The sequence below is a fragment of the Chrysoperla carnea genome, chromosome 5 (assembly GCF_905475395.1).
Source record: "Chrysoperla carnea chromosome 5, inChrCarn1.1, whole genome shotgun sequence".
Taxonomy (NCBI): domain Eukaryota; kingdom Metazoa; phylum Arthropoda; class Insecta; order Neuroptera; family Chrysopidae; genus Chrysoperla; species Chrysoperla carnea.
The window spans coordinates 14,946,353-14,959,730 of NC_058341.1; the positions used below are offsets into that span (position 1 = coordinate 14,946,353).

General features: G+C 31.1%; 1 protein-coding gene across 1 annotated transcript in view; it reads left to right on the top strand.

The window, feature by feature from the left end:
* Nucleotides 1–13,378, top strand: part of LOC123300073 (transducin-like enhancer protein 4) — a 205,102-nt gene that overhangs the window by 189,951 nt on the left and 1,773 nt on the right. Inside the window, exons 8-10 of the mRNA XM_044882546.1 lie at nucleotides 12,374–12,475; nucleotides 12,540–12,876; nucleotides 12,938–13,121. Of these exons, the coding sequence (XP_044738481.1) occupies nucleotides 12,374–12,475; nucleotides 12,540–12,876; nucleotides 12,938–13,121 (623 nt within the window). The remainder of the gene's footprint in view (nucleotides 1–12,373; nucleotides 12,476–12,539; nucleotides 12,877–12,937; nucleotides 13,122–13,378) is intronic.

Genomic DNA, 13,378 nt, shown 5'->3' on the forward strand with positions numbered 1-13,378 from the left:
CTGGGCAACGGAACCCTAAAACGTGTAATCATCTATTTTGTACAGAATTTTATAAAGATTTTTAAGTTTTTTCACATAGATTATAGTTATGAAAACGTGATCGGTTTCACTGTAAAACATGAAAAATTGGAAACGTGATTTTAGCTATTTAATATTGAAATCTACTTCTTTCCAAGTCGATTTTTTTACCAATATCACTGAACTATTTCGAATATTCGCAACGTGCGTGAGTTTTTTTGGAGGCGTTTCCATAGTAACGATACACTACTTTAATTATAGAATTGTATAGTTGCATATATAATTGTATGGATTGCATTTATCACTTACATTGAAAATTTAATATTATTGTCTCACAAATTTAAATAAATAATTATGATAATTTACATTTGAAAAATAAAATTTGTGCAATTTGATTTCTTATTTTATGTAAAGAATTGCAAATTAGTCATAACAGCGTCCTTTAACGCCAAAATTTTTCACTGGAAGCGCTAGCATTGATTTTATTGTCCCTACCATGACTACGCACACAACGAATAGAAATTTATAAAATTTGAAACAAATATACTTCATACAAAAATAAATAAACATAAAGGAACAAAAACAAATATAAAAATACCAAGAATATTGCCAATATTATCATATCAAATTTATCGATTGAAGTGAATTTAGTTATCCCAACGGCACAAGTACCCCAATTTACTCGAAACAATTTCTATAAAAATCTTCTCAAATAATATAATATTAATATTTTCATTACTATTCACAATTTTTTTTTTTTTTTTTTTGCAATATTTTTATAACACGTTCGTGTTGAAATCTAACTATAAAAAAAAAAACAAAATCTTTCTATTTCACTTCATCTTCTTCATATACATATCTTTCGATATAAATATTATGCAACCCCTTATACAACCGTATATAAACGTTAAATATAAGGGAAGTATAATATAAATTTGAAATTAACAATATGAGAAATGCCTTTATTACATGTCTCTATTATATAATATACTTATATGTTGTCGTCACGATACGATAAAACTATGGTATAGGTACTTCTAGTCGATTACAGAGTGAGTCGGGAGAAGGATACCTAGCTCTAGGAGTGGATTCTACATAGAGAAATAATAAAAGTACCTATGTTTTTATCCGTATGTCTTTTCTTTTAAATTTCTCGTTTAATATTAGAAAAATTGAAAATGGAAAGGATACATCAATTTATTCTCTAAAAATTTTTTCTTTGAGTGTAATATTTACAGAGATTATTGGGACTTGGTGTGAAAATTTCATTTACAAATAAATTATTATAACATGTACATATAAAATATATCAAGGTATACTAAGTTTAGTCCCAAGTTTATAACACCGAAAAATATTGATGCTATAACGAAAATTTTGGTATAGGTGTTCCATAAAATCACCTAATTAGTCCATTTTCGGTTGCCTGTCCGCCTCGACCTGATAACTCAAAAATGAAAAAAGATATGAAGCTGAAATTTTTAGAGCGTGTTCAGGACATAAAAAGTGAGATCGAGTTCATAAATGAGCAACATAGGTCAATTTAATCTTCGATCCAAAGTAACCTTTTTATAAACCGTTAGTGATAGAACAAAAGTTTATATGTAAAAAATGTTCCTTATAAAAATATAAGCGCCAAAATAAAAGGCAATTGGATTGAAAGAATTCATTCCTATTTGGCACCATCTTCCTGCCTCATCCTGTATATATATAACCGAAGAAAATGGAAAATAAAGAGGAAGAAGGGGTTTGAGGTTGAAGAAGATTGGTTTGGTTAGAGGGTAGAAAATGAGTATGTAGGAATTATTAAATAATATGTAATGGGTAAAGGCTAAACAATATTGGACTGAATGAACATGTATCAAGTAATTTAGAGAGTAGTCAAGATATTATTATATGCAACGGAAACACGTTGAGAAACCATCAGCCATCTAGCTGAACGTTCCTATTGAACATCGTACATGCAATAATATTTAATAATGAATCTACTGCACCGTTATAGTATAAAATCTGCATGTTTCTTGCAAAATAGCTTGCATAGATATCCTTCTGAGGTGTACTACTTTGTACAGAAGTAATTGAATCAAGGATGCAGGTAATTAAAGGAAGAATATGCAAGACCTTAAAATTACAATCCTTATATACTGCAAGTCTTCTTCATTATTTATAGCTTTGCTTTTACAGCGTCTTGGAAAAATTGAAAGTGCAATTCTCTCTTTTAGAAGATCTACCTACTCTTTGCCAGTCAATCGCTAAGAATATGGACAAACCTACTTGATATGTGAAACACAATACTATCGAATAATGATAGTTTTACCAATTTCCCTCACAATTCCATAATTTCTCTGACTATTAAAAGCTCATGTATTCTATGATTCATACCGCCCACATTTCAACCGCTTTACCGTTGTTATATTTCTGATAACAGCTACAAATACTACTCCAAAACAATTCCGTTCTTCTTTTCACATAAAGTAAGTGTACTACTATAGTAGTCTTTGCTATCGTCTAGTTGTTATAGTCAGTATGTTCTTTTTGTATCTCATTGTATACACTGTGTAAGTAAAAAGGAATAGTCATATTAAAGTGTAATGATACTATCATTTTCTAATTACACTCAGTGTTACTATACCAAGATAAAAAGAACAGACTAAATGTAATGTAATTCCCAGCACATATAACATCTCTTAACTACTACTTTAACCAAACCATCATCGTCATCAACAATAATAACAACAGAACAACAATATTATCTTCTAACTCTTTCTATTCAATGTGTGTTTCCTCTTTACTTTTATTTCCTTTTCACTTATTTGCCTCGTTTACTTCTGCATCACTAAAGTTAACAAAATAAAGTCAATGCACACAAAAAAATGTTTGGATTGAAAATTAAATACTTAATGTCTGGATAAATTTCCAACAAAGTTTTCCATAAAGTGCTAGAATGGCCTTGCCAGGAAGAAGGAGAACTGTTGTTCATAGTAATATAGTTGGAAGGAGCGATAATTGTTCGAAATACTATTTGGTTGGGCAATACATATTGCGCAGTAGATTAGTCTAGAGGAACTGCAATTGAGATTTCAGGAGGACCTGAGACTACAGGAGGCTAAAGAAAACTTAAACTGGAGTAAAATCGGAGAGGATATTAATTATTATCTGCTTTCAAACTGCCTCTGTTTGCAAAATAATAAAAACCTCTCCAGGACACTAGTTGAAAGGTTAACATGCTTAATTCTTCAAGAATAGGAGCTTCTATAGTGGCAAAAAGGAAGATAAAATTACTCTTTGTATTTGTTCAACTCTTGGTACGAGAAAACTTTTGATTGCTAACTTCGGAGACATTCTATTTTCTATGTAGTCGACGAACGACTTTGAACACAACATTATATTTGCTGCTTGCTTATGTATGAGCCGTCTATCTGTTCACCATATCTTACCACCATCAGCTACAGTGGTTACCAAACTCATTAACATGGGTGCAATGTTGTTTACAACATTCCATTGAGATTTGAAAACTTTTCACAAAGTGTGATTTTAGATAGTTCCTAATTAAATTCAAGGTTATTTAAACACGGTGTCTTTAGAGAATTACCACTATAAAATCATTGTATCTTCTCGTGTAAAAAAAAATGCACATAGACCATTGGTACAGAATCACTGGTTTTACAAAAGTCGCTCTGTGATATGTTGCTACTTCTTAGTCATCATACACCATTACGAGTTTCTAAATAGAGAATAGGGAATGGAAGTAAGGTTCTCGTACTCTTATACATTGTGTAGTGCTCGTCACCATTGAGTGGAGGCGGTGGGAGTGGAAACCAGCGTGGTTATTGTTACTACTACTTATCTCTAGCAGTAAGTTACACAACACGTAGTTCTTCTATATTACATAACAGCCACAACCACAAAGGGAAAATTTTCCAGGAGAAGAAATAACACTGAGCTCTGTGGGTTCTTCTTGTTGTCTATACGTTTTATACTTATGATTTTTTTTTTTATCATAAAAGGTTTTTAAAGCTTATGTTATTATTTGAACGAGTTCTCTAATCAGTTATATTTCTTGTAATTTCACTTTAGTAAATAAAATAAGTTACTTAGTTAACGTATTAGTTAAGCTACTCAAATTCTAAATTTACTCGAATATAACATTTAAGAATATAAACAACTAACTTAAATTTAAGATTTAGACAGATAACGTCATGTCAAATGTACCAATTATAAGGAACTAGCTGTGAATTACCCGCTTTGCTGAGAAACATCCCCATTCTCACCCCTGCCCTCATATCCTCTTGTGTAGGGGTTACAGTTTTGTAATGTACACATCGTGCTCTTTTATTTGATACCCCGATTGGATATATATGAAAATATTCGGCTATTCATTCCCACCCCCGAAGGTTAAACATAGATAAAAACAATCCTTGAAGCTGGTTGTATATCTTGTCAAGATTATAGCTTAATCGATACCCAATTTTTTAAGTTTTTGATGCACATCCCTTTCAATCCCTTACTCTACTATATTATAAAATCTTCCTCTTGGGTCACTCTAGATATTAGAAAAAACCGCATCAAAATCCGTCGCGTTAGTTTTAAATATCTAATCATACATAGGGATTAGGGACAGACAGACGGAAGCGACTTTGTTTAATACTACGTATTGATAGTCAACCTAGTCTCTCTCTTGTTGTTGCACTTTGATCAAGCTTTAAAACAAAGATAGTCAAATTAAATAAAGTAATTAAATAAAGGCGAAGACGAAGAACGATTTTTTGGTGAATTATTCTTGGCCTTTTTTTAACATACTTATAAATATTTCTGTACTTGCAACTCATAAAAGGTGCCTAGTTTGTAGTAATGAATATTTGTTAATTCTCACATATAGATGTATTTCTAACAAGGACGTCATAATCTCTTGGAAGAGATTCCTTAATTCTAAAAGCAGTCCTTGACTTGGGTTAGATTACTGGGCTTTGAAGTCAAACTAACTTTTTAAAAATGTAGGTATTGCCTAAGCACTTTCTTTTCCAGTAGATTATGATGGAATAAGTAAAACTTTTTATAGATGCTACAAATAAAGAGGAAATCGAGCACAGTTTAAATTGTGCAGTATATCAATTATTACCATGCATCCTTAATTTATTATGCTCCCAGCATATTTATTAACCAGTCTTGTTTTAAAGAGACAGTAATTAAATATTAAAATTTAGAAAACTCGATTTTTTAGCATTATTCTAAGAAAAGTACATTACTGAATACCGCATCTTATTTGGAATAACTTTCATAAAACTCAAGAACATACATAAAGACATTACAACTTTATATGTAGATTTTATCTGTGTATGTTTAAAAAACGAGAGGTTAAATAAATTTTGCAAACTTTCGTCCCAAAAACCCACACACACACACACAAAACCCACAAAAATAAAGTATATACAAACAAAAACACAACACACCATAACACATGACATTTTAAGTTGAAAGAAGATGTTTACATTTTTAGTGGTTCTAATTTTACTTGGTTTGCTAGTATCTTTTCTATATGTTGTTTTCCCATTTTGCCCATTCATATACATATGTGTGGTTTGGTTCGTTCTCTGATGATGATGATAGTGTTTCACTTGAGAAAAGCTTTTACCCAAACCTTAGCTCTAACCAACCTCATATACATAAAATATGTATATACAGTTGCCTAACATATATGACCACTTTTATGTTGTTGGCATAGCATGCATACATGGCATATAGTATACCATATCGACCATCTAACCAAACGACCCAACCAACCAAAATGAATGGAATTGACAGAGAAAACCACACCAAATTTAACCACAAGTGTGGATATAAGGGGGATGATATCTTTATATAAAGAATGGAATGAGAAACTACCCTTCTCCACCAAATAATAATATAAGTCGTGGTGATTATGGCCCTTTAGGATCAGATTCAATAACTTCTCTGATAAATCTGGTGTCAAAACGATTGTTACAGAATTATACCAAATACTTCTAAACATGCAAACATGTATTTGTTTGCACTGGTAGATGGAGAAAATGACCACGAAGGTTTTAAATGAATTTTTCTCGAAAAAATTGATTTGAAGAAATATTTAAAGCTTTTTCGACTTTCTACAATCAAGAAACTCTTACATTGAAGTTATAATCCCAATATAAGTGGTCGCTTTCGACATGTGGCGGCGAAAATGAAAACTGAAACATAAGTACATTTTGATACTAGGCATTTTCCAACACTTTTCTATCCATATTAAGAATCTAGTTATATTCAATTTATAAACAAATAATTGAATCCCAGGGAAGTTGGACTAGGAATATTAAATTAGAACATTTGATTCAATTCGACGTTTCGTCTCTTTATTAAGACGTCTTCAGCAACTACAAACTATAATTATCAAAATTAATAACCACAAATACATAATTCCTCAAAACAAACTAAGTAAATAAACATTCAGGACAATTATATATATTTAATTATAATTTGTAGTTGCTGAAGAAGTTGCTCAAAAAAAGACGAAATGTCAAACTGGATCAAATGCAATGTTCTGATTTGATATTTCCAGTCCAACTTCCCTGTGATTCAATTTGTTTATATTCTATTCATTTTGCCTCAAAATCAAGACAGAAAACATGAAGTGTGATAGCTACTTCTTGTTGATTCAATCTAAGGCTCCGAGGATATAAAGTTCCATTAATTTTGTTTTTGAAATACGTCTTCACAAGCGTATATCTGGTGCAACATTTGCCTGCGAAGAGAAGTCACTGGAAAGTTTTTATTCAATTTTTATATCTATCTAAAAATATTACTCCATATACAAACTCCCAAATTAGTGTATTATTGCCCAGGCTTGAACTTTTACTTCCCATATCTTAGAAACTGAAATTTTTAGGAAACTTTTCGGTATGAAAATAATAACTTCCTTAACAGGAAGTAAATAATATAATATTGACCTGTGTGTAGATGTGTATATATGTTTCTTGAACGGTGTGCGGGATCATTATGTGTTCAAATTATTTAGCACACGACAAGGGTTGTTTTACTCTTCTTGCTTGCCTTCTCTCCTTCTTCTGACGCTTACCCACTACCACCGATCACACCATTTGAAATACGAATTAAAGCATTATATTATACCCTTCATAAACTTTATATCATTCAACTCATACCACATTTTTTACTGTCATTACTCTACGGCTCTCGTACCGAATAACATCGGTTATAGGAGTCTGCTTTTGTAGTACGAGTATTATTGTAGGTCTTTATCTTTTTATCCCCATCTAAATAATAGTGAGTGGTATTATATTTAAAGGATGATTTGGAATAGATTTTTTTCTAGGAAAGGATTTCACTAAGAATTTCTTTATTAAATTATTTCCTATTACTTCGTTTATCTATTCTCAAGGATGTTGAATGAAGATTATTAAATTATAAAATATCGATTATTAATGCGAAATAAACTGGTTTATTATAAATGTTTCTTTGCCTTGCGCCCAACGAGTGATAAGCGAGGACAGTGCAGCATGATTCGGGCGGGTATACGTGTTTCCTTCTAACTCTTCTGCTCATGCGCATCTGTCACGGAGTTAGCTGAAAAGTGACTATAATGAGAATTTAGTTGATTCTACCAAATTTGCTAAATTAATTCTATAATAAAACCTAGAATTTCAAAACAAAAGGCAAATGAGTCGTAAATACCAAAAGAAATAGAATTAAGGACTGAATTTTTTAACAAAACATGGCAGTCTTCTTCCAATTGGAATTATGAAACCGTTCGTAATGGTATCCAAAAAAAAAAATATTGGTTTAAGTTCTGCCGATGACAAAGTAAGGTTAAGAAAACTGGAAAACAAATTTTCTTTAATGTTGTCGACGAGAAATCTTACCCAATCGAACCAACAGTGAAACACTTTTAAGACTCCTCCGAAAAAGAAGCAAGAAAATGTTTTTTTTTCCTAATAAACTGGATGTGTCTTTAAAATTTATATTTAAAGAATCACCCCGTATATGATTGTGTGTGTATATTAATAAAATATTGTTAGGGGTTCATTAGTTTAATACATGAAGCGAATTTGTAATTTTACTTTGGTTATTGTTTCTCATTATATTTTAACTGTTTTGTGTCCATTTATTACCTACCTTTTCTTCTCCGGAAAATGTACAGTGAATACTAAAAAGGTATTTTCTCTATTATAGTATTAATAAAATAAAATAGAAAGGGCGAAAAAAAAAACTGCTACTAACGGAGTTGAGCTTTTTTTTTTGTTATGTTTGTATTTAATTAAATATTATTATTTCCCTGATTTTTTTTTGTTTATATACAGACAAAAAGGCTTTTTTGTCTTTTTAGTATCCCGGCAATTAATTAAAAAATATCACCTAGATATAGAATTTTATTCGAGGTATATTTTCAACCTTAAATCCTGAATGGGAAATTTTTATTCAACGCCCACGGTGTTACAAAAAAAAAGAAAGAAATGAACAAACATATAGAAAAAAATTAGAATATTTGAAGAAGAAAAATATGATACTTTCTCAATTTTTTTCGGAAAAATTTTGTTTAATCGACAGAACGATTATCGTGTGCCTCAAAGGATTATTTTGAGAAACTAGGATCCAGAAAACATAAGCAATAAATTCAATAGGCTTGTTGAGTAAATTTTTGTTTATCACTTCAGGTGAAGAATTCTCACTGCATGGGCAGAAAAGTGAAGTTGTTAAAATTCATAATTAAACAAAGAGGAATATATAGGTTAGTGACGTCATTGTCCGATATCAACATAGATATACATATAAATTACATAAGAAACTTTGTTTTGCTAAAGAAAGATAAGCAATCAATCTTTGAATGCTTATAACTTCTTCATTTTTTAATCAATTTTAATTTTACTTTTAATTTTTCTCATGTTATCAAGTGTAGTTTTACATTTTTTGCGTAATATGGCAAATATTGTCGCACGTGTTTTCAATCATACCAAATGAATTTCTTCACATTCTACAATATTTGATTTTCGTCGACGTACTCTTCAATCGTGATCATACTACCTTAGTAAAATATTTAATTCTTCCTCTTAATTCAATAAATTTCATGTTTACAACTATAATAATAAAAAAAAATGTCACCATAGATTAAACAGAAGAATAAAATAACATTTAGAAAAGTAACTAAAGCATATAATTTGAAATATGTGTTATTATTACGTGTAGAGTATGTGTATAAAATTAGAACATAAAACATGTCACACTGTTTCTTTATCTATCCCTCTTTGTCCTATAATAACTAGTACCAGTAGTGTGTTGTAACTGTGTATGATGTGTATGTACGTATACGTTAGCGTTACGATACTTGTAACATGTTTATGGACACTGATATTTTATTACGATTTAAACAAACAAGTGTACTTTACTACTAGATCTAGCTACCTATCTAGTAATATAAGTACTTATTTTACAACGAACATGTATATATAATATGTATGATATGTATTCTAAACACAGAAGAATAAAATATCTGTTTAGTAAAGCAATGATGATGCTACTAGGCAGGCTAAGGCAAGTTACCATAAGTACAATTCTATACGTTAAAATAGATACAAAATGAAAATAAATTGACTAAGAGAGTTTGATTGAAATTTATTCATTTTATGAAAAACAGTTTCAAGAAAAAATTATTTATTTTCGAAATTTTTTATCACAAATTGTCTCTTGTAGAAAAATCCATTCAGCACGTTATCCCTTTATCTGGCGTTTATCTATAGAATTGAAAAACCTAGTTTTGGGAGAGTTTTTCCATTGGTAATACTATTTTTCGAACAATTCTGTTAATTTGACTTTATTTCCAGTCGATTGGTGAAAATTCCATCCTTCGAGCATGTATACAACAAAAAAAACTTCATTTTAGGTGGTGTTTTTCGATTTTACGGGGTTCTACGATGTGGTTTATGAAGTTTTTCAAAATATTATGTTATTTTAACTTTATTAGAGGTCGAATTGTGACAACGCCATCTTTCTATCATGTATAGAACAGAAAAAAGTAATTTTTGGGGGAGTTTTTCTAACTTTCCGGGGTGTTGCAATGAAATAGTTTAAGTTTTTCGTTTTTTCCCGGATGTTTGTACTTTGAGAATTTGCAACAGTATGTTAACATTTAATCCCGACTTATTGTAAAGAAGAAAATTCAAGAGTTGGTAGGGTGCCATTACCCTTCAGACCAGACCTAGACATATTAGATTATGGTGTTTGTCATACGTGAGGTACCTAGCTACCAGACCTAGACTATCTTATTTAGAATCTCCAAATTGTTCACCAGCTCTCGCCAGTTAACGAAACAGCTTTACAACAATTCCAACAGTATTCATCAAATCTTATAAACCGTATTTAGCTATGCGAAAGCAATTAGAATGCAGATGCTAATAAAAAATTTCAAATTGTGTCAATTTTATTGAATTCTGACGTACATCCTATATTATTATATAGTTGCTGAATCAACTGGGTCATGCTGATGTTGTTGTTTAGCATGAAAAAGGGAAAACACCACCCTATCGTAGAGTTTTATATACTTATACTCGACTACCCATCACATATAATGTCGGTGTGTTCCGGGTAATTTCTCGTCTACTTCTTCTTGTGTGTGCTGTGTGCATGTATGTGTATGGAGTCGATGAAGCTTTTATTTCCTCCGGGGGATTTATCTATGTGTTTCGACTACGATGGTTTCCTCCCTTGTTGCCTGCCTGCTTGTTACAACTACTAAATATATATCCTCTGTAAGTATTGTATGTATATGGGGTGTCCCAGAACTACTTCATTAGAAGAGCAGAGTGATGTACAGGATAAAATTCTCAGAAGAAAGTTATTTCACAGTTTTTGGGTTCATTGTACCATTTCCGAGATAAGGCGTCGTTGATTATATCGGCTATAAACATGAGAATTTTTCGATTATTATAACTCAAATCAAAATTTAAAAGAAGTTGTATAGAATAAAATTTTCTTTAATTTATGTTATTTACATTCTCTCCATTTTCTTTAAATAATCGGGCAATCACCCGTAAAATTTTCAGGATTGATTTAGACTTAGTCCAACTTCAAATAAAAAAAAATCAAGCCTTTTATCCAAAATTGTCCTGGCGCTCGTATATCTTTAATGGTAGGTAAATCAGATTCGAAAACTGAAAATGTACTTCCTTCTTAGAGTGTTGTTCATTACATCACCCCGCTCTTCCAGAACGGTGGTTTTGGATCAGCCTATTTATGTATGTCTTGTAGAAATAATTCAAACCAACAAGCATAGAATTTTCATTTTTACTTTAACATTTATATAATATACATGTTAAAAAGAGATGGAGGCATAAAATTTACCAAGCTACCAGCTTTTATATATACTTTATGTCATTCATTCAATGTGTGCAATCCGTTCATTCCTACTCTGGATATGTTTCCTATTTTATAAATATACGTGATGATTTATAACGGATAACGATTTGAGTATCATTTGGTAAACGTTTGAAATTCTATAAATGCCAAATAAGTGATGGATGCTTCACTTAGACCAAAAAATTAATTGTAATATCTAAACAAGGCTGATATGTTTCCATCGATTAATCTTTGAACTATTTGGTGCTGTTTCAAGGCAGAAAAAAATGCTGAAACGCCAAAGAATTCGTCAATGAATGGTTGACTCAATATGAAAATGCTAATGAAAATGTGCTAATGAAAAATTTCATTAGCACTTTTGGATTAATTGATAATTTTAAAATTTTTCATGTTCTTACTTTTGTATTCATTGGAACTATGTTCCTTATCGCAAGTTTCTGATTTGTTTGAGGCTAGACCCAATAAATCCTAACAATTCTTTGTGTAACAAATATATTCACTTGTTTTGTAGGTTAATTTTGACCCAAAAATTATAAAAATGAACCCATTTAACAATTGAATGAATAGTATTTTAAATATCGTCAAAAACCTGTACGAAAAACTATTAATTCTGTACTTGGATCCATTAATAATGATTTTTGTTTCAAAATTATAGAATATTTCGAAAGAAACCCTTTAAAAAAAATTTAAGTCGAATGTAAATCATTCTGTATGGTAATGTAGACATCGTAGACAAAATGTAATACCCAGAGTATTACCATATGACATATTTGAATGGTAATATAGTTTCTATCGTGTAGCAAATATAGCAACATTTTATAGACTAAATAATGTATTAATTTTTTTTAGTAGTATTATGTTTAGTCACGGAAATAAAAAGTGATCCAATTTGAATTTTAATCCTCTGCAATTTTCAATAGTAAATTATTTTATTTACGTAGATAGAAAAAAACTAAAACTAAATATAATCTTTTTGTTACAGAGAAATTCAATTTCACCAGCTGAAAGAGAAAAGTATCGACCGCGAAGTCCACAAGAAAATGAACATAAAAAAGTAAAAAAGGAAGAGAAAGATCTTGGACATGTAAGTTAATATTTTCCCGCATTCTCGTAAATATGGTGTAATAATATTGTATTTTTTCGTTTAGCAAAGTGATGGTGAGAAAAGTGATCAAGATTTAGTTGTTGATGATGCATCAGAAGACCCTGTTTCACCACCAAACGGTACAACATCCCCACGAGAAAATGGTCTTGATAAATTACCGAAGAAAGATCATGTTGGACCACATAGTCCACGATCGGGTACTTCAAGTAATGCTTCAACGCCATCGACCAAAAAACTAGATGGTGAGAAACCAACAACACCTATTTCAAAATCGGTGACACCAACTTCTGGAGGATCTGCAGGTTCTGTTGCAGGCGGTAGTGGTTTAAAACCGGTTGTAAAACCCCCAGCATTAGGGCAATATCCACATTATTTAGCAGGTAATAAAATTATTTAAAAAGTTGCATTTCCTGGAAAATTAATTGAATTATTTTTGTTTAGGTGCTGCTCCACATGAATTGCAAGCAGCAGCCGCAGCTGGCGCTTATGGTGCTGCTTTGCACAATAATCTTCCCCCAGCTTTAAATAGTTATCCCAGACCTCCATTACAAGTTGGATATGATCCACATTCCCAAATGAGAGCACCTTTAGGGCCGGGATTAGCTGGCATTCCGGGTGGAAAACCGTAAGTATAAAACAACTACCCATTTCTTCGTCGTTTTAATCTTCAACTTTCAACAACAAAATTGGTTTCATTTTTGTTTATCCTCTAATTTCTGAATTAATTTTCTTCTTAAATCTATTTTCTTTTTTCTTTCTACCATCAAGCGTCCAATACGGTACGTAAACCTTTTTTTACTCTCTCCGCATTCTGCCTTTTTTCCTTACCTTCAAGTTCCTTAAGTAAGAGCTAAGATAGCAACGCCATAAATAGCCAAAAAT